The sequence below is a fragment of the Cotesia typhae genome, unplaced genomic scaffold (genome assembly GCF_013202065.1).
Source record: "Cotesia typhae breed Kobodo isofemale line unplaced genomic scaffold, CoteBio_Ctyphae scaffold_13, whole genome shotgun sequence".
Lineage (NCBI taxonomy): Eukaryota > Metazoa > Arthropoda > Insecta > Hymenoptera > Braconidae > Cotesia > Cotesia typhae.
Genome location: NW_027423774.1, coordinates 11,354,244 through 11,377,276, shown reverse-complemented (window position 1 = coordinate 11,377,276; position 23,033 = coordinate 11,354,244). Strand labels below are relative to the sequence as shown.

Sequence of the window (23,033 nt, the reverse complement as noted above, 5' to 3'; positions counted from 1 at the left end):
AGATTGTTCAGTTGCAGATAGTCTCGCCGCAATCGACGCCCTAGCATGTCCCAAACATGCTCAATTGGGTTCACATCAGGACTCATAGCTGGATGATTAAGCGTTGTTACGTTGTTGGAGCGGAGAAAAGTTCGCGTGCGAACTGCAGTATGAGAACGAGCATTATCTTGCATCAAAATGAACCGTCTTGCTTCCATGGGCGTGCGCATAGGCAGGACGTGTGGTCCCAGAATCTCGTCGACGGACCTGTCGGCAGTCAACGTCCCACGAACGATGACCAACGGGGTTCTGGTATTGAAGGACACGCCTACCCACACCATGACTGATCCACCATTGAGAGTGGTAACTGGTCTCGTAAAACCATCCTGATCTCGTTCATTACGACGGCGCCAAACGAGAGATTGTCTATCGCTGCCATGAAGACAAAATCGAGATTCGTCAGTCCATAAGACACTGGTCCATTGTCTACGACCCCAATGGTGATGGAAAATTTTTTTTTTAATTTTTCAAAAAATCAATGTCTTCAATCGAAAAAATGAAGATTTTAGAGAGAAAAAAATTTTTTTCATTGAAAAAATAAATAAAAATCACAAAATTGCTCATAATGGTGATTTTTGCCAAGACAAAGAATATGAAGGTTGGGAGCACAATGAAAAAAAAAATCGCAGCGCTTTGAATTTTTGAGGGATTTTAGGAGACACTGAGGTTACAAAATTACCGATGATATTCTTCGTTTATCCATTTCATCTAAAGTAATACCATGTTATCCAAATATCCTTAATTATGCGAATTTTTGTCTTTTCTACAGTCCGAGTTTTCAATTCAAAAAAAATTTTTTTTCCAAAAGATGTTTACATTTTCTTATAGAGAATATCGTGTCGTTTTCAAAACTCTCTTTTAATTCTCTGTAGGATCATTATTTTGGGAGTTAGTGGATATCAAACTCAAACAGAACTTTTTTGCTTTGATTGACGATCACTCCGCGGCAAACCGTCGTACAGGCTTTTCAAATACTCTAAATCAAAGAGTATCAAATTCTCTAAAAGAGCTTTTGAACGAAACAATCAACAAAATTTTTTTGAAGCCCGTGGACCATTTTTAAGACGGGAAAAAATTTGGAAAAATTCTTTTTCGGTAGTTTTCTTAAGATTTCTCTAGACCTAGACATGACAAAAATTTTTCATGGTCATATCTGAAATCTAGACACTTGGAGCTACAATTTTCTTTTTTTTTTTTTTTTTTTTTTCTGTACGACCATTTTCCTCGGAGTTACAGCTTGTTGAAAATCACCCAAAAATTTGGAATTTTTTTAAAAGTGTAATAAATTTGTCAATTTGTGCTGGGATGATGTTATTTAATAAATATGTATTATGTTATATTTTGGCTGTAAAATCAAAAAAGTTTAATTTTTTGTACTTCCTATTTAGGTTTTATATAATTACAATTATGATGATTTTAAATATCTCCGATGGTAAAAGTTACCATCTAGATAATGAACCGTATCATCATAATTGTGGGAATTTATATATACTGTGTCACGGGAATTTGATTTAGATTTCCGCGTCATCTTCTCCCAGGCTTGCCGCTGGCATAAGCGTCGCTAGGGTCTGCCACTTACCGGGCACCAGCCCAGCTGGTCCCAGCGCGTGGGATTTGTTTGTAATGTAATGCGAATTCATGTATGTAATAAGATCGGATCGAGCAGGAAGAGCTAGAATCGTATTTAGTAGAAAGGTTACACGATTGAATTAAAATCTAGTTATTGGCTCATCAGAAGTTGACAGTGAGGGGGATATTGAATATATTTGGGAAAATGATCGTAAGGGGACTATTTGACAGATGCGGAGCGCGCAAGCGCGAAGCTAAGAAGAAGATAATACACTGAAAGAAAAATGTTGTCAAAAATTTTTAACGGGGTCTATTTGTATGGAATCATAAATTTGAGTAAGCCTGAATTTTATAAACTTGCCATGGAAAATCATGTTATCAATTTCAAGGTAATTCCGTCGTCGGTGGGTTCACCCCGGGAGTGAATTATAACATGAAGCCAACTATAGTCAATGTTTTGACTAGCCTCGTGGCGTAAGAACACGAGTTAAGAAAGTAGGGCCGCAGAGGAGAGGCATTCTGGCGGTAGCTATTGTGTGCACGTGTTGTATATTTTTCTGATTTGGCAAAAAAATAAGAATTAATTACTCAAATTATTACCCGTTGGTTTTGGTGACCGGAAATAATTAAATGCACACGAGTATACAGTCCTGCCTGTCTCCGTGAGAGCTAAGATGGGTGAGTGCATACATTAATTTAGTTACATTTTCGCGGTGGTTGTACCGGCACTGGCGACGGCGGTGAGATTGTGGTATTCATCCCGACATGTGGTCGGACCGAGTTAATTGCTAACGCTTCTTACTTAAGATTGTCGACTCTCATGCTTAAATAAATGTCAAGGGATTGCCGAATCCTGATAGTTATAATCTAAATACCATATATAGTTTAACGCACCGTCAGCGGCGTTGACGCAATAAATAAATAAAGTGAATATAGATAAGTGGCTAAGAGAAAAAGCGTTGTTTATGCATATACATATATTCAGGAGTTTCTAATAATTATTTTTGCGGGCTGTTCGATAAACGATCCAACGTTATTATTCTCATTGATGTCATAATATCTTTATCATTATTTCTGGTTTTAATATTATTAAATTTACATTATTATTATTCAGTTGATATCAAGATATAATTGCTTTATGATAATTATTATAACATCCTAAATATTCTTGTGTGACTTATTATATTTAATATTAAAATTATATTATAATGATTATAATTCTTGAAGTATTGTTTCTACATTCCTGATGTTATAATAACATTATTATTATAATTCTAATACTCAGAAAACTACTAAAAAGACATTAAGTTGTTCTAAATCAATTGAATTGGATTCAAGGAGTATTTATCGATTGTAATTAGGTTAATTATTGTTGCTAAATATATGATTTGTAAATTTACCACCACCGTGAGGATAATTGCTTGCCTAAAAATATTTTGCACGATCCTTTATATATTTTTTACTTCCCTTTCTCTCTGTCTTGACTATCTATTGCCTATTATATTTAAACCTCGCTGTCGAAAGGCACTGGAAGAATTAAGGTTTGCTATTTCCAAGTAAAAAATAGCTAGCGCCCAACTATGTGTAACTGCGACGCCTACTCCTAATTACTGGTTACTGATTCCGTTCCGAGGTTTTTGTTTTTAGAAGGCGCTGCGCGTAGGCTGCGACAGCTGATCAGTTATCTTCTTTTTCGAACATATAGGTTACTAATCTTTCTGGGGAAAGCGTGGTGCCTATTATTTCTTCTGTGCTGCTTCTGTAGTCTTTCCACCGTACACACTCAAAGACAGTGTGATCAGGTTTGTCGATTTGATCCGGGCAATATTTGCACATCGGCGTGTCCTGTAGCCCCATCTTGTGGAGGTAAGCGTTAAACTTGCCATGGCCTATCAAGAACTGGATCAGGTAGAAATCCGTTTCCCCGTGATGTCGAGAGAGCCAGATGGTTATGTTCGAAATCAGGCGCGCCGTCCATCCGCCTGTCTCCCCTGACGTCCATCGGTCTTGCCACTCCTGTAGCGTTTCCTCTTTTATTTTTGTCCTTGTCTCCTTGAAGTTGTCACTGTTTCTTTTAGCGTCATGGAGTTTTACCCTCTCGAACGAAAGTAAATTGATAGATGCGGCTCCTGCTATGACCAATACAGCCGCTTCAGAAACCGTACGGTAGGCACAGGCAACTCTGATAGCGCCCCGAAGCTGCACCGCTGCCATTTTACGTCGGTATGTCTTCTGCTTCTGGATTTGAGCCCATATCTCCGCTCCATAAAGCAGTACAGGGTGGACTACCTCAAGCAGGACTCGTCGTTTTTGGATCTGTGGTCCTATGGAGTTGGTCAAGATCCTTGATAGGTTGGATACGGTCTTGCTTGCTTTCTTGCATATATTATCTAGGTGTTCGCGGTAGGATAGTTTCTCGTCTATCATTACCCCTAGATAGCGCTGAGCCTGTGTTGACGTTAATGTTGTACCTCCCATGTCTACTGTAAATAGTTTTGGAAACCATTTTTGACGAGTCAGGACAACCATCTCTGTTTTTTGTTTGGCGAGCTTTAGCTGGTGTTTCTCAAGCCAGGCTTCGATAGCATCAGTGGTGTCTCGAACTAGCAGTTCTGCCTCCTCGGTACTGTCTACTACAATCGTAGCCGCGACGTGATCCGCGAAGCCCATGGTTTCCACCTGCTTCGTCAGCGGAATTCGCAGGAGCTCGTCGTAGTCAGCGTTCCATAGGTCGGCCCCCATCATTGATCCTTGGGGCACGCCAGCCGTTACGTCATGCTCTTGATAGCCCTCTGTTTTTTCTACTATCAGCTTTCTCTCATCAAGGTAATCGTCGATCATTCCCAGATTTTTTGGCTCCACGTCAAATTTGTGTTCCAGGGCGGCTAAAATATTCCCCCAATTCGCGCTGTTGAAAGCGTTTTTAACGTCGAATGTTAGGAGAAGACAGACCTTGCGAACTTTGAGACTACCAGACCATGCTTCTCTTGCTATCTCCGTTACCTTCTGAATTGCACCCACAAGGAAGTAGCACAAGGAAGTAGCCTCCCTTGAATGAGCTTCTCGAGCAGCTTTCCGGCAATGTCCAGCATGCAGAGTGGTCTAAACGACGAAGGTGTTATACGGTTGTCAGACAGGCATTGTAGGCGCTTAAGAGTATGTCTGGGTACTCCAGGGCTACAGTCTTGATGACAGATGCCGGTATGCTGTCAGGACCAGGTGCTTTTCCTGTCTTGATAGTCTTTGCTGCGTGCTGCAGTTCTTTGGTGGTAAAGGGTGTTGTTTTGCCATTTTTCGCATAATGTCTCTTCTCTCGGAGCGGGTGTCTGGGAAACAGCTCCACCACGATGCTGTTCATCAAGGCAGGACATTTTGGCACTTCTCGTAAAGCCTTTCCAACTAGTTTAGTAACAATTTGGTAGGCCTGACCCCAGAGGTCATTGTTGAGGTCGTTGCAGATCTCTTTCGACAATATCGCTTTACTCGCTTTAATAGCTTTATTCGAAGCCTTTTTGGCCTGCTTGTACTCCATCGAATATTTATTTTGGCCGAGAGAATGCTTCGCAGCTCTTGTTGCTCGTTGACGTAGATTGTAGCATGTTTTTCGAAGCTCTGCTATCTCTTGTGACCACCAGTATGCCGGCCTATGGGAGCCTTGCTTTTTCAGCCGTGGCATTGAGGCATCACACGAGGCAACAATCAGTCCCATCGCTTTGGAGACTATTGTTTCCGTCTCTTTGCGGGTACTTGGAATCAGGCTACTCCGTTCAATAGACAAGCTCTGATTCAAGGATTTTCGCAGTGCTTCTTAATCAAGCTTCCTGGCATTCCACTTCCGCAGTTGATTGTCATGCTGTGAACGTGGATTGGGTGCTAGTCCAACACTAAATGTCACATACTGACGATCACTGCCACTATATTCTTCGAATACGGTCCAGCCTTCAATCATATTCGCAATCCTTGGGGTCGCCAACGTAATGTCAAGAATAGATTCCCGGTATCCTGGTCTTCTGAAAGTCGTAGTAGTACCGGTGTTCAGCACTATGAGGTCCGTTCTTGCTGCGAAGTCCGCTACTTCCTCTCCTCTAATGTCCGAGTATTCAGCGCCTCATTCAGCCGATTTCGCGTTGAAATCACCAGCTACGATGACTTCTCCGTCGAACTTGCCGACAGCATCCTCTATGTTTGCCATTTTCTGGCGGAACACACTAATCTCTTCATTGGGTGAAGGGTAGACGCTCACGAAGTACGTCGTGGGGGTTTTGATCCAGACAAAGCCGTCTTCGCTTCCGCTGTCGTTTACGGTGGTCTTCGAGTTAGTAATCCAGATTGCTGCCGTGCCGGATTTATCATCGGACCATGTTCTATCCTGAATATTTAGATATTGTTCGGAGATAAGGCAGATGTCAATCTTGTCTTCGAAGACACGTTGGCGCAGCAGGTTTTGCGCTAAGGCGCACCTATTCAGGTTGTCCTGTAGTATGCGTGTCATTTTTGACCTCTCGTGGCTTCTGCTAGTGCTGTGCGGAATGCCTTGCAAGCTCCGGTACCAGGAATATGGCATAGATCGTCTTTGGCATCTTTGTCCGGAGTGTAAAGGAAGCAGCTTGGCTTCTCAGTGCAGTTTACAGCCCTGTGATTTTTTTCGCCACATTTGTAGCAGCACCCGGTTCTGTCTGGTCCCGCACACTGCTGTGTGTGGTGTCCGAACCCTAGACACTTAAAGCAGCGGGTTACTTTTGCAACTTGGCGTATGCGGCAGTTAACCCAGCCGATCTTTATACGGGCCTTGTTGAGGACTTAAGTCGCATTGACTTCGTCGATCTCGCAGAAGGCTGCCCGATTACCTCGTGGTGTGGGTGTTGTCAAATTCACCCGTTTGATCTCTAGGCTGTCATTGAATTCACGTTTAAGTGCTTTGCGAACTTAGTTCTCGGTAGGGATTTTATCCAAGTCGAGGATTGTTGTTGGTGTTAGTGTTGTTGTTGGTGTTAGCGTTTTGACCGTGCCGATGTTTGCAGTGGCTGACCTTACTACATCGGTAAAAGCCTTGCTGTCCTCGGACTTTCGAGCCATTTCAAGGAGACCGCCTCCGTGCCTCGTCCTTTTCATAGACCTTATGTCTACTCCAGTCTCTGTCAGGCTAAACTTGGCCTTGATTTTCTTGAGGAGATCGGCGTACATTCGCCCTTCAGCTGGTTGGACAAGCACAGCCTTTGTTCTTGTCTTTTTCCTTCTCGGTTTTTTCGAGCCACCCTTACTTGGCTGGTTTTGGGCTTTAGTAGTTTTTGCCCCTGGCTCCTGTTTTCTTTCCTTCTTTTTCTTTTGCCGTGTCACCTTGATCCAGGTATTATCCCGGGGTGTCTTTTTCTGTGCTGGCTTGTCAATTTCAGAGGAAGGGCTGGATGTAGACAGCGGCCTCTTCTTTTTGTTCTCTTTTCCTTGCTGTGGTTTCTTAGGAGTGACCAAAAACGCTTGTGGTTTTGTGGTCATCTCCGGAGATCTTTGCGAGGTTGTCGCCGACATCAATGCTGGTTTCTTAGCCAACTTAAATGCCGTGGCAATGGACGCTACTAATTTTCTGAGTTCATGATGGAGATTTTTCTTGTCCTTCATGAACTCAGTCAACTTTTCGATCTTGCTACCGAGCCGTTTCATTGGAGATTGTTGGCCGGTGACAGTCGGTAGAGAGTTGATCCTCCCTCGACATGTGTTAGTGTTGACGGGAGCAACAGGTCTTCCACTTCTTGGAGGAACGCCTGTTTGCTGTGCGTCTACTTCCATCTGAGCTTTTTGAGTACTTCCTGTAGCATTGCTAGCATTGCTAGACGGTAGAGCCATGGGGTCCACACTGCTGTTCAAACGGTCGCTTGATAACGACGAGTTCAGGCCCGTTTGTAGGCCTTTCCTCGCCGGCACTGAGGTATCCCCCTTCTGCACCGTAGACGATGTTTGAATGTTTTCTGACATTTTATATCATCTTTTTGCTTGGTTTTGGTCCACCCCGAGTATTTTATTTCCTCGGTACCCGACGTATCTGGCCCGCAGGTATGACGAGTATTCCCCTATCCGCCACCTGGGGAGGCGCCCGATGCTGGACCCAGCAAGCCCGACACGAGGTGTGTGTGTGTGTGTGTGTGTGTATAAGTATGTGACCCTCTTATAACTTTTAAACGGCTCGACCGATCGGAACGGGGTTGGTGGCATTTGATTAGGTTCCACTAATCTCAGATTCCTAAGTTATATCTTAGTTCAGAGGCGAACTACTTTGTCAGGTAGACGGTATAGTGATAATGATAACAATGTTCACAGTTACTAGCTATTGACTACAAAATAGCGACCCCAATTCTCAGTAGATCGTTTAACTGTTGAATAACGATATAAATAATCGAAAATCGTATTTGACGATTACTTCAATGGAATATGCTCAAAGTATCTTGTTGCGTTATCATATACGAATTCAATTATAAATTTAAAGCATTACTGCTGATTCGAAGACCCAAATGCGTGATTTTCGGGACACGTACTTTGTTACGATACCCCTTAACTTCCTTCGCGATCAACTTGATCAAATCAGAAATATATTCAACATAAACTAATTTACACACTTCATTTACATGAATGTGAGTTCCCGCGTTTCTTGCAATTATTTTCGCTACGAAAACCTCTGAGGCCTTGTGTTCGATCACGAGGGCCTCTCAAGCTGATTGCCAGAATTACTAGTCCCATTACTCGAAATCAACAGTACTGGGTATCACCCGGGTGCGAGTAAGGGCTATGATCTTTTATCGACTAACAATATTATGCTTTGGCATTTCTATTCTTGTTTATCCCGATATTCATCGTGGGACCTTGAACTTTAAATGCTGTAACAAGCTTACAATATGATTAGATACGATGTGGCATGGACTCATGATGATACATGCATTCAATAATCATCTAAAATCATAGACAACTCAATATAAACTCTTGGAATAAATACACGGTCAACACTCAAGTACTACTTTAAATAATTCAATAATCGTTAGATGTAAATCCTCTAATAAAAAGTACATGACAAAAATATGAGGCCTCAATAACTCAGCTTCTCATTCGTTGAAAGTTAAAACAGCATAAGAATATATGCAATTGACGTCATATTATAGTAGTATATATATTTTAAATAAAATATGGATAACTCCACAATGTGATAATTATAATTATCATTATTATTATTATTCTAAACTATATAAAAAAAAAAATTGTAACTAAATCAATAACACTAACTTTCATGGTAATTAACCAGCTACTTAACTTATTTTGTCAACTTTCATCGCAGTAAGTATATCAGAACAAAAACAGTTTCACTGTTAAAAATTGCACCAAGTCCACGTTCGTAAAACTCATCTCAATAACATCTGCACTTTGCAAAAAAATAAGACTCGTTACAATAATTTTCATTCTATACAAAAAAGAGTTAAATACAAAAAAATACCAAGAAACCGTCATAATGTTGAAAAAATTGAAAAAAATTTGTTCAAAATTTAAAAATTAAGAAAAAATTTTTTTATCGTACTTGGCGCGCGTCATTGAGTACCCCAAATTTTTTCAGGATACATGAACATCCTTTTAATGTTTCAACATTTATAAGTAAGACAACCTATAAAATGCATAAATGTAATGAATGAAATATTATTTTATGATCCGTTTAACAAAAGTTAGGTAAAATCAACATGGCATACGTATTTGAAATTTTTAAATTCTCCGCACATCGTTTATGATTTCAATAAAACGCCCTCTCCTGTTCGGTTATGCAATTTGCTTACAAGTGAATACGCCTGCATACGTTGACTCTGTAGTGGAATCACTGCGAAAATTGAGTTGACTAAAAAATAAAACGTATGGCCGACTAAATTGAGAAAATGCGGTGTGATTGCCAATCAAAATGAGTTAATTACAATTAAACGAAGCATGATCAAGTTTCTTCATGAAAGCTTAATGACGGCACTGAAAAAAATTGAATTAAAAAATTTTGTGTTATTTCAGATATCTTCACCAGACTACCATATTGACAGTTATTTTTACTAAAAATCTGAAAAAAATTTCTGAAACGGATTTTTTCACTGAAACTGATATTGATCCAGTAAGCAGTGTTTTTAATTCGTTGAGTATACTTCAGTGATGTGAATCTATAAACATAACAATGTATGAAATCATATATTATATAATTAGAGCCGATAAAATATAATATATATATATATATATATATATATATATATATATATATATATATATATATATATATATATATATATATATATATATATATATATATATATATATATATATATATATATATATATATATATATATATATATATATATATATATATATATATATATATATATATATATATATATATATATATTATACATATTTACATTACATAAATTCAAGCGAAATCGTATTTTCTCGGGTTGAAATTCGTCCGAAAAAATTTGGGGTACTCAATGACGCGCGCCAAGTACGATAAAAAATTTTTTTCTTAATTTTTAAATTTTCAACAAATTTTTTTCAATTTTTTCAACATTATGATGGTTTCTTGGTATTTTTTTGTATTTAACTTTTTTTTTGTATAGAATGAAAATTATTGTAACGAGTCTTATTTTTTTGCAAAGTGCAGATGCTATTGAGATGAGTTTTATGAACGTGGACTTGGCGCAATTTTTAACAGTGAATCTGTTTTTGTTCGGATTTCATATCTTTTTGTTAAGTGTAATTTTTTGCTCGCCTCTTAATACATTCTTAATTTTAAAATTGAACTTTTCCCGCACAAAATTAGAAATATGTAAATAAATTAATTAATGCAGGTAAAGTTATCATCATATAAAAGGTTATTTGTTCGTTAATTTTGAAAATCAAATCCTAACAAAAAAATTAAAATTCTGTTTCTCTCACAGTAGCTAGTAGCATTAAAAAACTTAACGTGACTGACCCGTGTAAACTCTTCGGTTTCAATCAATTAACTAGCTTATCAATGGGGATTTTAAATTTTTTATGTATATATAGTTAAAGTTTAACATTTTTTTGAATTAAAAAAGTTGTTAATCTAGATTTAATGCTCTACTACACATTAATTTATCATTACCGATATAATAAATTTCATTTTTATAATGATTATCATTGTTATTGTTACAATGACATTATTGTTAATAAAGGGGAGAATGCATCATACGCATAATTGTAATACCTATGGCCTAAAAATTACAATTATTTGAAATCTGTTCGATTGAATAATAATGCCACCTACAGGCAACGACTACAAAGTCGTAGAATGTATACACTATCCAATGAGAATTGCCTAAATCTTGAACTGCTGGCCTGAAGGAAGAAAGTAAAACTCAAACAATCTTTAGCCTGTTGTGTATTTAGTCTAGTTAATAATTGAAATTCAATAGAAAGAATAAGTTTGAAAACCATCCACATATGAAGTTGTTTGATAGTTTGTTCTAGAAATTTTGTATTTATAAAGTAAATGTGATTTTTACTTGTATACAACCTTAGTGTGTTTTTACAAGGAGAGGGTGGGGATTATTTTTACTTCCACTTTTGTCTCTCATCTATTCTTACTATGTTTTTATACATTAGTAACTACCACATTTATTTCCTTCTTTTCCCTCACCCTCTCGGATAGGTAGATTTCTACCCCACCTTAATGCGTTCGAGATAGCGGCTGTGGCCGACTTACAGGTACTGTACGCATTTGCCTGTGCCTGCCCATTTAAGCTTTAGCACAGTGACCAAGGAAAACCACAGAAAACCTGATCAGTACAGTTATTTATAAAGTATTTTAACATTCTTAATTTCAAAATTAAATTTTTCCCGCGCAAAATTGAAAATTCATAAATGAATAAATTAATGCAGGCAAAGCTATTCTGATATGATAGGTTGTTTATTCGTTAATTTTGATAATCAAATCCTAATAAAAAAATTGAAATTCTGTTTCTCTCATAGTAGCTAGTAGCATTAAAAAACTTAACGTGACTTATCCGCGTAAACTCCGCGGTTAAAAGCGATTAACTATCTTATTAATAGGGATTTTACATTTTTATTTATATACCGTAAAAATTTTAACATTATTTTGAATTAAAAAAGTTGTTGATTTGGATTTAATACTCTAATACACATTAATTTAATAATAACAATAATTCATTCAGTAATAATAATGATAATGATATTTTTAACCTCAATTTGGTATTACTGATATAATTAATTTCAGTCTCATAATTTTTATTATTAGTGTTATTGTTATTATGACATTGTAGTAAGTAAATGACACAATACACCATGCGCATAATTGTAAGACTTTTCACCTAAAGATTACAATTATTTGAAATCCACTTAATTGGATAACACTGCAACCTATCGGCAACGACCACAAAATCATAGAATGGTACACTATCCAATGGGAATAACCTCTGATTATGATTGTTCATGTACAAAAAACCTTTGTTCCAACTTCAAATTGTTTATTTCTTGTTTAATTAACATTTTTAATAAGCTGAATATTTGTATTCTAAATATTTGCACTGCGCATGCGTCAACTTTACGTTTAAACGTTCAGCGCGGACTTTTGAAAATTATATTGACCAGCACAGTGATTAGAGTAAGTGTATTTTTCTTGTAATTTCAATTATAGAGGTCACAGGACAAAAGGGCAACGTGTAGTTTTTAATAATTTTATAATAAGTTTTATTTTAATAAAGTATTGAAATTTTTTGTTAATTGTTATGGATTTCTTTTTTTTTTTTTTTTTTTTATAGTTCGTAGTATTCATGAAAATAGAATTGATGAAAATAAAAAAAAAATGTACATGCATTGATTAACACTTCTCTCGATATTTTTAAAAAATTTAGAATGAAATGAATATTTATTAGTTATTTATTTATTTACTTAATGACATTGATATTGGCTGACGTCTAACAATTTTTTTTTAATTATTTGAATTTATTAAATAGTAATTCCTAAAAAATTACACTAGTAAATTTTTTAATTTTTTACACATGAGATGTGCTTTTCACTATAATTTTCAAAAGACCGCGCTAAAAGTCTATATACGTAAAGTTGACGCATGCGCAGTGCAAATATTTAGAATGCATACATACAGCGAATTAAAAATGTTAATTAAAAAACAAATAAAAAATATGAAGTAGAAACAAATGTTAAATATAAATGAACAATCAAAAATACAGGCTTGATGACCTAAATTGCTACCAAAATATTAAAAAATGCGACAGGGGGGCTAACTTAAAGGTACATTATTAATAAATTCTTTTTAAAATAAATAAATGGAGACCGATAAAATATTGATAGTGAATAATAAAGAACAAACGAAAAGCTGAAAACGTGATAGAAAAAAAAATCAAAAATTAAAAGAAAAAAATTTGGGGTTCTAACTTCAGTGAGCTATCCCGTTGAATCTACAGTTTATGTAGAAATAATTCCAGTGCACTCTGGTGGTTGTAGATGCAAGCTGTGAATTAACTTTTTTCAGTGTAGTTGCGTATCTATAGTAAGATTACTACACATTTTTATTTTATCTAGTCTGTGGCGGTGACTTTTCTCCATGAAAAAAATGTCAGGATCGAAATTTCTGGGCTTACTATAGTTTGTGCTGATAAAATTTAATAATTTTAAGTGAATTAAATGTTATAATTGATTATAATTAATTTATATCAGTAAAATAGAGTATGATTTACTTTTATGATATATCATTTTGGAAAAAGGAGTACCATATAATTAAATAAAATTTTGCAACCTCGAAATACCATTCTGTTTACAGTAAACACAGTCGGTAGTCTGGCGCTCCGTTTACAACGGAATTTTTGAACGGAACTTGGCGCCAGATTCTACCGAATCTGTGGATAACAACGTAGGTAGTGACATCTGAAAGCGACTAAAAATATCACACTGATTTTTAAGTGTAGTATAAAAATATGAAACATTGGAAATTAGATTTTTAGTTAAGAAGTGTTTCTATGCAGAGATTTTTGAATAAAAAAATTTAATTTAAACAGTTATATTCAACGTTGTCTGAATCGAAATAATTCTGATTTATTAAAATAAATCATTTTTTCATAAAAAAATTTCTCCCTAGCACTTTTGCTATTGAAAAATGAAAAGATGAATTTAATTTTTTAATTTTTATATTTTTGTAATAAAAAGATAATTTTTTATTTTTCATTTTTTATTTCTGTGATAAGAAGAATACTTATCATTCAAAATAAAATATAAACTTATTTCACGAAAAAATATAAGTATGAAAAGAAGAATAGTTTATATTGATGGACTAAATTATCAATTAGAAGCTTTCCATTTCAGATAAATTTTAAAAGAAAATTAAGTAACTTTGAAATTTTTTATAATTAAGAAAATTGTAAATTTGAATTTAATAATTCAATGATTAATGATTTAATAACAATCATGATAAGAATAGAGATAAATATTTTTATTCCTATTATTTTTGTCATTAATTTAGTATTACCATTATTATTATTTTCAGTATTATCGTTACTATTATTATTATTATACGGCTCCGTATACATGCGAAGTTTTTCGAGTAAAATTTGAATTTCCCGGGAAATTATATTGCTCCGTACACATCCGGAGCCGTATCGTTCATTTGCCGTACCTTTAGGCACATTCAATTTGAATTTATTAATACTTTCTCGCGAAAAGTTTAAAGTAAATCAAAGCAATTAAATAAGAAGGTAATTGTAAGCGAATCACCGTAGTTCATTAGAACATATGTGTGTGAGTCCCTTCAAGATTGGAGTTTACTTGAAGCTACAGTATATGTAAAAAGAACCAGTGCACCCTGGCGAGTGTAGATCCAAGCTGCGAAATATCTTTTTTTAACTGTAGTTTCCCATCTATCGAAGGATTACTATGCATTCTCGAATTATTTAGTCTGTGGCAGATCACTTTGCCCATTGAAAAAAAGTCAAGATCGAAATTTTTGCGTTGCTATAGTTTGTGCTGATTAAATTTAATAATATTAAGCAGATTAATTGTTATAATTGCATATAATCAATTCATATCAGGAAAATAAGGTATGAACTACTGTAAGATAATTGTCTTAACATTAAATATTTATTTGCCGGGACCAGGTGTTAAAAGATGCAGGAGGCACATTCGTGGTTATAATGGTATTTATTCTAAAATTAATCACAGGCATAGCTTTGGTTGTACAGAGTTTGAATAGTTCACAAATATTGAGCACTTTGAACATAGTTATGATCTTGAATTATCACATTAATTCATGAGTACGCGTTGATTGAGTTTAATTGAGTTGTATTAATTAATGCATATTAATTAGACTGAGCATGAGTTGTAGAAAGTTGATCTTCAATTGAACTGTTAATTAATTTACAATGTAATTGACACTAGCAATTATGAGCGAGAAATATGAGTAATGTTGTAGAATTAGGTCACCAGACGATTAATTAATTACACTTAATTAATAGTCATAGTATGAGCGTATAAATTGGATTGACTGAGTGTAATGATTGATAGAGTGAATGAATGCAAGTGTAGTGAGAGCTTGAGCTTGAGTCTGTGGAGTTCACAGTAATGATTAATTGGATGAGCTGTATAAATTAGAGTCACTGGATTATTAATCAATTAACAACATAATTAACTCTCACAGTGTGAGCGAATGAGTCTTAAAACTAACGAGCTCAATTGAGTACTTGAGTCTCGGGATACGAGATAGAACACACAACGTTGAACACGGAATGGCGACAGGCCCAAGAGCTGGTGGCAGTCACCCCCAATCTCCACCAAGCAACATCTGCAATGCGGCATTTGATTTTGCCGCATGATGACGAATTTCTATTGACAATTGTAATATTATCGTTGCTAGGTAGAAGTGTAGGTGACTGTTGTACATGTGTATGAGAGAGAGCGACACATGAGTAGCCATGTGACAATGAGTAGGAGGGAGAGGGAGCATGTGGGTACGGATTGTGATAAAGTGATCTCAGATGATTTACAATAAATACTTAATTGTACCTGAGTTGCCAATGATTGCTGGTGAATAAGATGAGTAGCGATGCTGTAGTTGGCTTCAGTAAAGCTGAATGGATGAGCTTGATGATTTCGTAAATACACAAAAATGCACTGGTCACGGTAAATGCGTGTGTACGCCGTACAATTAGCACGTGTTATGAGGAGTATGGCCGCTTGCCGGTGGGCCAGTTGTGTTGAGGTAGAACACCCGAGGGCGCTTGTGTAGCGGCGCCTCGGTGCTACCAGTTTGTTGCGGGAGGTTTGAATGATTCCGCAACAACTACCGTTATAATACTAATTTAACGAAAAAAAGGACCATAGAATTAAAAATAAATTTGCAACCTCTAAAAAACGTGATGCTTACAGTAAACACAGTCGGTAGTCTGGCGCTCCGTTTACAACGGAATTTTTGAACGGAACTTGGCGCCAGATTCTACCGAATCTGTGGATGTAAAGTGACATTTCTATTTAAAATTTCCTGTATATTGTTTTTGCGCTTGGTGGCGCAATAGTAGTGACCATAATAACTAAAGTGCCTCGTGTGATTAGCGTTCTTTTCGCTGAGGATTTTACCGAGTACGGACGTGTCAACTTCTCTTCTAAGCTTTGTGCATCATTTGATTGATTTTTGTGTTATTATATTCTAAAAGAAATCTAACAATGGCACGACAAGCCCTTATCGATACTTTTACAACGAATGACGAAATTAATTACTGGGTTATAGGTGATGATACGATGTGAGTATTGAATTGAACTTTGTTGATTAAATCGTTTCGTAAAATATTTGAAATTTTCTTTCATCACCATAAATTGCACAAAGTAGCTATTTTAGATTTTTGTATTTATTCTTATGTATTAATTGAGATTTTTTTTTAATTTACAGCGAATTGTGTGGATATATTGACCAGATCGAAGGAATGAAAAAAGTTTCAGGCGGCAAAAGTCAGGGTCAAGGAATGTCCTCTCTTTTTAAAATAATTATTAATAACGGAAGCGGTAGTCGAGTTCGAGTACTCTTCTGGGGACAAAAAGCCATCGAATTTTCTGGAACGCTTCGTAACGGTAACGTACGTATTTTTTTAATAATTAATTAATATTATAATTTTTGAATATAGGTCTTCTTATAATTATATATGCGCTAATAATGGAATATAATAATAATTAATTATTTTACAGATCGTTACAATCAATCGCTCAAGGGCGTCGGAAGTAAACAGAAGATTCAGTAATCCAGCGGATGGCGTAGGACCAGTAGAATTATCGATTACGAACGCCTCAGCAATTGAAATTGCTAACAACTTATTTGATAGTGATGATGATGATTCACAACCAAAAATCGTCAAACTTGAAGATGCTCCTGATTCAAGTGGCCGATTGTGTGAGTATTTTACATTCAAATATTTTTTTTAATTTGTTTGTTGATAGTAGATGATCATTTATAATTTTTTGAAAATTTTTTTAGCCATTTCAGGTTGGTTGAAATTACCATTCGCTTCTGTGGTATCATATGGATCTACGATTGGCAGTGGAGTGATTATTGACGGAATGTATAAATTGCGCGTCTCTATATCAGATTATCGGACCCCGGTGACTATTCTTAAAGGAGCCTACGTGACCATTATTGGTGAAACTACGTTAGACAGCAGTGAGTACAATCTATGAAGTTATTAATTTATTAATATTTATCGGTTAATTAAATCTAATTCCGCCTATTGTTGTGTTCCAGGTCAAAGATCGTCTATTTTAATGGTTCGAAGCAGCGCAGATATTCGTCTTGACACTGATAAGCCACCCCTCGAGGTCGTACAAATGAGATCCTTTGGGTTGATCACTGCATCGAAACGCAAAACTACTGAAGAATCTGAAGTTGCTTATAAAAGACCCCTAATAGCTTAAGTCTACCGTGTGTCCAGTCGCGTCACGTAACTATTTCACTAAAATTATTTTACGTGATCTTTAAAGTTTTTAACAAAAAGAAAAGTAATAATTACTGCAAGTTTTTTATTTTTAATGATCGTTTAATTATTTAATTAAACAGATGTGTGCGACTAAATTTCATTACTTAACCGGTTGACAGCATGTTATAGTGGTCAGAATCTGTGAAATGTTTACTTTTGTTTCTCATAATTATTCTTTATTGATAAAAATCATTACTTTTTCTATAGTCCGACATTAAAAAATGAAAAGTATTTAATTTGCTGAAAAATTTAATTTCAGTTTCTTTGAAAACAATTTTCTTTTATTTTCTTAATTTAGTTTTACATTCACAATTATGTGCATTAAACAATTTACTTATGGATTTTGAAACCTATCGTAGTGTTGTCAGTAAATATGAAGACTGACACCTACCTGGTACCTGACGTTCGGATTATTTATGTAAGTGATACTTAATAAGTGTACCAAAAGTACCCAATGTGAAATTGTAATACCTGATAGATTAGATAGGTAATATCATTAAGACTATAAGTAATAATTATTATTATTGTTATAAGAGACATAGAAAGATAAAGATATTTATAACATATTATAACTATTCAAAATAACATATCAATATAATTTTATTAATATGATTGTGATGTCACTATTATCTATTGTTTATAAGTGAATTCTTTAAATAAAATATAATTAAATCGTAATAATGATTCTAAAAAAGTTAAGTTCAACAAATGTTTTTTTTTTTTTATTTTTAGAGCAGAAGTTATTTTCGGTAAGCAAATTATTATTTAAGAATTTTTATTCTGAGAATTTAAAAACGTTTAATTTTAATTATGCTTTTAATTTTTTTTTTATTTACACTATTATAAGTTTATATTTATTGAAATTTATTTTCTATTTAAAAAAATTTTTTTTTTTAATGATTTGTTTAAAAATTCCATTTCATTCATTTTAGATTATGCATAATTTTTATAATTATCTCCAAATAGCGGTTGCCATTATTATTATTTTTATATTGACTTTCTAAAATGGTACATTCATGAAGTGTGCGTTCAATAGAATAGTATATGATTATTATACTTTCTGTTGTGAACTGCCCTCTTCCCCGTATATTCATTACATTTTTATGAACAACGGTTATTTACCAAGTCTGACAACTTTCACCTTAATACAGATATACATATTTGGCCGTTTTTGCTATTTCTGACAATTGTACTAAGGTCATTATTTCCCCCACCGAAGATAGTATAGGGAGGTAATTTCCGTATATTATTAACCTTAATTTTTTATTGCTACGACAGGGTATAATTTGCATTCGACGAAAAAAAGAATTTCCGTTAAATTTGACCAGCATTTGTATTTCGATACTTATATTTAGACGATATATCAATGTGATTATCGTAATTGCCGTTGATTAGCATCGTACAATAAAGTTATACTGTCATTGAAGTTCTCAGTGCTTACAAATAAAAACATTTTCACCAAATACGTTTGGGTACGTGTCTATACGTGTGATAATTAATAAAAGTACAACTAGAACTTACGTTATCGCGAAACACTACCAGTGTCGGTGAAGTTTTTTTTATATCATTTACTGTTGATATTCTTAAAAAAATTATAGTCATGAGAATTAAGCAATTTATTATGAATCTGATTTTTCTGCATCCGTTATTCGAGTAAAATTGTATGTCATTTCGTAAGTATTTGATTTTCAATAAAAAATATGTCTTTCTTTAAATACGAATATTGTAATAATTGTACTGATATTATAATTTCCGATAAATGTAATAATAATTTTAATTATAGATGTTTATAAATAACTTTTTTTTTTTACTTTTAGGTACGGTCGTGTTTTACGGATTTCCAATGCAACATTTGCTAATCTCATGGGGATAGATTGATCGACTTTTAACTCATTTGATAGGTAAGATGATTTTTCGTTTTTTATATCGTAATTTTATCGCTCCGTATTTTTAATTATTGACAGATATTAATATATATTATCGTGACTGTGAACTGACCGTTGATTTCATTGTTGTCTTTTAATTGTTTGATGTCTCAAACACTGTTACATGGCAAGTTTTTTGAACTATCGAATATTACTACAGTGTAAAATTGATTAATTGTAAACAATTATAAATCAATAAGTTAAATTACTGAACCTTCGACGTATATGTTTTTTAACTCCATTATAAATATCATAAAATTCTTATCATCACTTTATTATCTTTCATACAGTACTTGAATATCATATTCATTTCATTACAACTATATATGGAACCTTCCCTGCTAAATCAACCACTTTTTTTCCTTAGTCTCTTAATTAAGTCTTTTTTATCCTTTCATACTTTGTCAAGAACATTGCTCCGAACTTTTTTTAAATGATTTCACCAAAATAAAAAAAAAGACTTGTGAATTTTAGAGAAAAAGTTATTTGCTATTTTCGTTTATCCATAACGTTGTCGAAAATTAACTTTTAAAAAAATTTTTTTCACAATTTTGTCTTTCAATTGATTTTTCAGAAATGAATATCATGAGGTCATGTAAAGTTATCTTTAATGTCTTTTCGAGATGTTAAGCAAAAAAATATTTTCGAGATTTGTAATTATTTTCTTTACTTTATAAGATCATTGGAAATTTTTTTAAATTGACTGAATTTTTTTGATTGGGATTAGCTTATTTTTTTTACAAAATCCCATTTTCACAAAAGTTTAATCGAAAACAATTAGATTTTTGTTACGATTGACTTATTTTCTTTTATACTCTTTGAGTTTTAAGGCTGTTACACACCTCGAAATTTTTCACGGTCGAGTTAAAAATTATAATTTGAAAAGAGAAACATTCTAATTTATAAAATATAAAGCAATAGAAAGCGCATAAAAACTTCATTTTAAAAATTTTAGGATGATAAGAAATAAATCAAAGTATCTTAAACAGGAATAAAAGTGACTCCAAAAATTTCTACCATTTCATGTTAGTAAGATTATTTCAAAAATCTCGAAATAACATTAAAGATCAATTTGCATGAATTTTTCGTATTCTCCTGAGATAATTAAATATATATATATATATATATATATATATATATATATATATATATATATATATATATATATATATATATATATATATCAAGAAAATAAAATAGCGTCCCGACAGTTGACTTTTCACAAAATTACAGATATTTCGAAATAATGATTTATTTTTTAATTTGTAACTATCTTGAGGTCACATAAGAACATTAAAAAAAATTGTATGAAATGTGTTTGACAGAGTACAAAAAGATAGAAATTAATCAACCACATATGAATGGATCACCCTGGTTACGAATAATGATTGAAAAGAATTGAGAAGCGGTCACTCCATGCAAACTGTATATCTATATATACAAATAAAAGAATTGAAATTATTGAAAAGAATTCGAATTTCATCATTTTTAATTCTTTTCAATCAATATTTTTAAACAGGGCAGGTTCAAAAGTGATCGATTTGGTGTAAAGTGCTTTATGTCAACTTTTTTCATCATTCCTTAATTGTTTTTTGTATTGGTTTTCTATTATCAATCTACGTAGGATTTAGTTTTAATGAATCCTTTTTTTGTTTCAGATTCAAAAAGATCACGGTACAGGGATATCTGATAATCTGATTTGATAACAAGAACAGAACTTTACCAGTAAAGAACAGATACGACTATAGAAATATATTATTTTATAAAGACGAACATTTATACCATCGTACTAATTAATGCCAGAATCTACCTATTAATACGAAGATATTACCGACCTACCTAAGATTAAACAATACGAATTTGATGAAAATAAGATCAGATTAAAATTAATAAAAAACCTAATACAATTATTTTTGTAGTGTATCTTATAATTTTTTGTTATTGTTGTATCTTATTTCAATAAACTTATTGATTCTACTCTGTAGTTCTATTGTGAAAACTTACTCTATAATAAAAAAATCTTCCCATTGCAAATATTGTAATAATTTCTGTTTTACTTTTTACTTGATTTAACTTCTTCTATAAGAATGCCACGCCGAAAAATCATTCGAACACCTACCGAAGACGCCGAATTTAAAAAAGCACGGAGAGAAAAAAGAAATGAGCAACAACGAAACCGTCGGATGAATAAACAACATAACGATTGGAATTTATCACTTTGCAATTTAACTGATGAAAATATTCTTCCAGTAAGTAGTGAAAGTGATTCTAAGAATAGAGAGAATCCGAATATGACAAAGAAACGTGAAACTTCATCAAATTCCTCCAGTATACCCTTGCGTACTATAAATACATATCACGATATTTTTGCAACAGTGATTAATGATCCAACACAATATATTAACGCAGGTGATTCAATTTTTCATGTACTGAATGATCTTAATACAATACATGAGAATTATATAGGCCAAATGGATATAATATGTCAACATTGTGGGTCAAAACATTTCGCCCTTGAACAAGTTATTAATAAAACGAATTCTTTTAACGAGTGTTGTCGTCATGGAGAAGTTAAATTAGAACCGATGCCTGAACTTCCGGTAATTTTAAAATCTTTATTTGAAGGAACACATCAAAACTCGAGACACTTCTTCGAACGAATACGTAATTATAACAGTTCTTTTTCATTTGCATCATTTAATGCTAATTTATACAATCTCAATTCTCAAAGGAGAGGACCATATTGCTTTAAAATTCAAGGACAGATTTATTATCAAATGAATACGGCATTGTATCCATCAATTAATGAAACACCAAGTTATGGTCAACTTTTTATTGTAGAGACCAATGAAGCAGCAGAAATTCGTCTACAGCAAAATATTGAATGTGATTTAGATTTATTTAGAACTATAGATTCCATAATTCGTGATCATAATGTATTCGCAAAGTCATATCAAATGATGAAAGATGTTATAGAAAATGATTCTACGCATGATTTGCATGGAAATGTTATTGAACCTGAATTAAATCTATTATTTACTCTAAAACCCGGCTTAGATGCCCGACGGTACAATTTTCAAAAGGTAAATGAAGTTGTAGCAGTTTTTTCAACGACTGCGGATGGTGACATACCGGAATCATACATCACAGTTGCAAATAAAAATACCAAAACCCTTCAGCGTTTAAGTACAATGGACCCTAATACAGAGCCATGGGTGTATCCCTTATTTTATCCTCATGGCAATCAAGGTTGACATTCGAATATACCATATACTAAGAAGACGACACGAAGAGTAACACATGCGGATTATTATAAGTATAAATTGGCAATCCGTGACGAATTCAATGTTTTTTTGATGGGTCGTCGTTTAACACAGCAGTGGGTGGTGGATAATTATGTGAAAATTGAAAAAGATCGATTGAATTTTTGTCGGTTTAACCAAAAAAAATTACGAGCAGAATCATATCAAGGGTTATTAGATCATTTGAAAT

The 23,033-nt window shown here is 33.8% G+C and overlaps 1 protein-coding gene and 2 long non-coding RNA genes across 3 annotated transcripts; 2 read left to right on the top strand and 1 right to left on the bottom strand.

Annotated features, from left to right (window-relative positions):
• Nucleotides 1-14,781: 14,781 nt before the first annotated feature.
• LOC141535436 (uncharacterized) lies at nucleotides 14,782-15,846 on the bottom strand. The gene is made up of 2 exons (XR_012480590.1): nucleotides 15,662-15,846; nucleotides 14,782-15,004 (listed from the first exon to the last, which is right to left on the bottom strand). It is a non-coding gene; the product is annotated as an uncharacterized LOC141535436 (long non-coding RNA).
• A 472-nt stretch (nucleotides 15,847-16,318) lies between these two features.
• On the top strand, nucleotides 16,319-17,554 carry LOC141535164 (uncharacterized). Its single transcript, XM_074254987.1, has 5 exons — nucleotides 16,319-16,395; nucleotides 16,542-16,725; nucleotides 16,835-17,036; nucleotides 17,121-17,303; nucleotides 17,385-17,554. Exons 1-5 carry the CDS (start codon nucleotides 16,319-16,321, stop codon nucleotides 17,552-17,554), a joined length of 816 nt encoding a protein of 271 aa, XP_074111088.1.
• A 1,663-nt stretch (nucleotides 17,555-19,217) lies between these two features.
• LOC141535435 (uncharacterized) lies at nucleotides 19,218-21,396 on the top strand. Its single transcript, XR_012480589.1, has 3 exons — nucleotides 19,218-19,289; nucleotides 19,434-19,517; nucleotides 21,200-21,396. It is a non-coding gene; the product is annotated as an uncharacterized LOC141535435 (long non-coding RNA).
• Nucleotides 21,397-23,033: the final 1,637 nt, after the last annotated feature.

Coding starts and splice junctions, on each gene's coding strand:
- LOC141535164 (XM_074254987.1), top strand. CDS start 16,319: ATGGCACGACAAGCCCTTATCGATACTTTTACAACGAATGACGAAATT. Junction 16,396..16,541: donor GTTATAGGTGATGATACGAT/GTGAGTATTGAA, acceptor TTTAATTTACAG/CGAATTGTGTGGATATATTG. Junction 17,037..17,120: donor TGATTCAAGTGGCCGATTGT/GTGAGTATTTTA, acceptor AAATTTTTTTAG/CCATTTCAGGTTGGTTGAAA.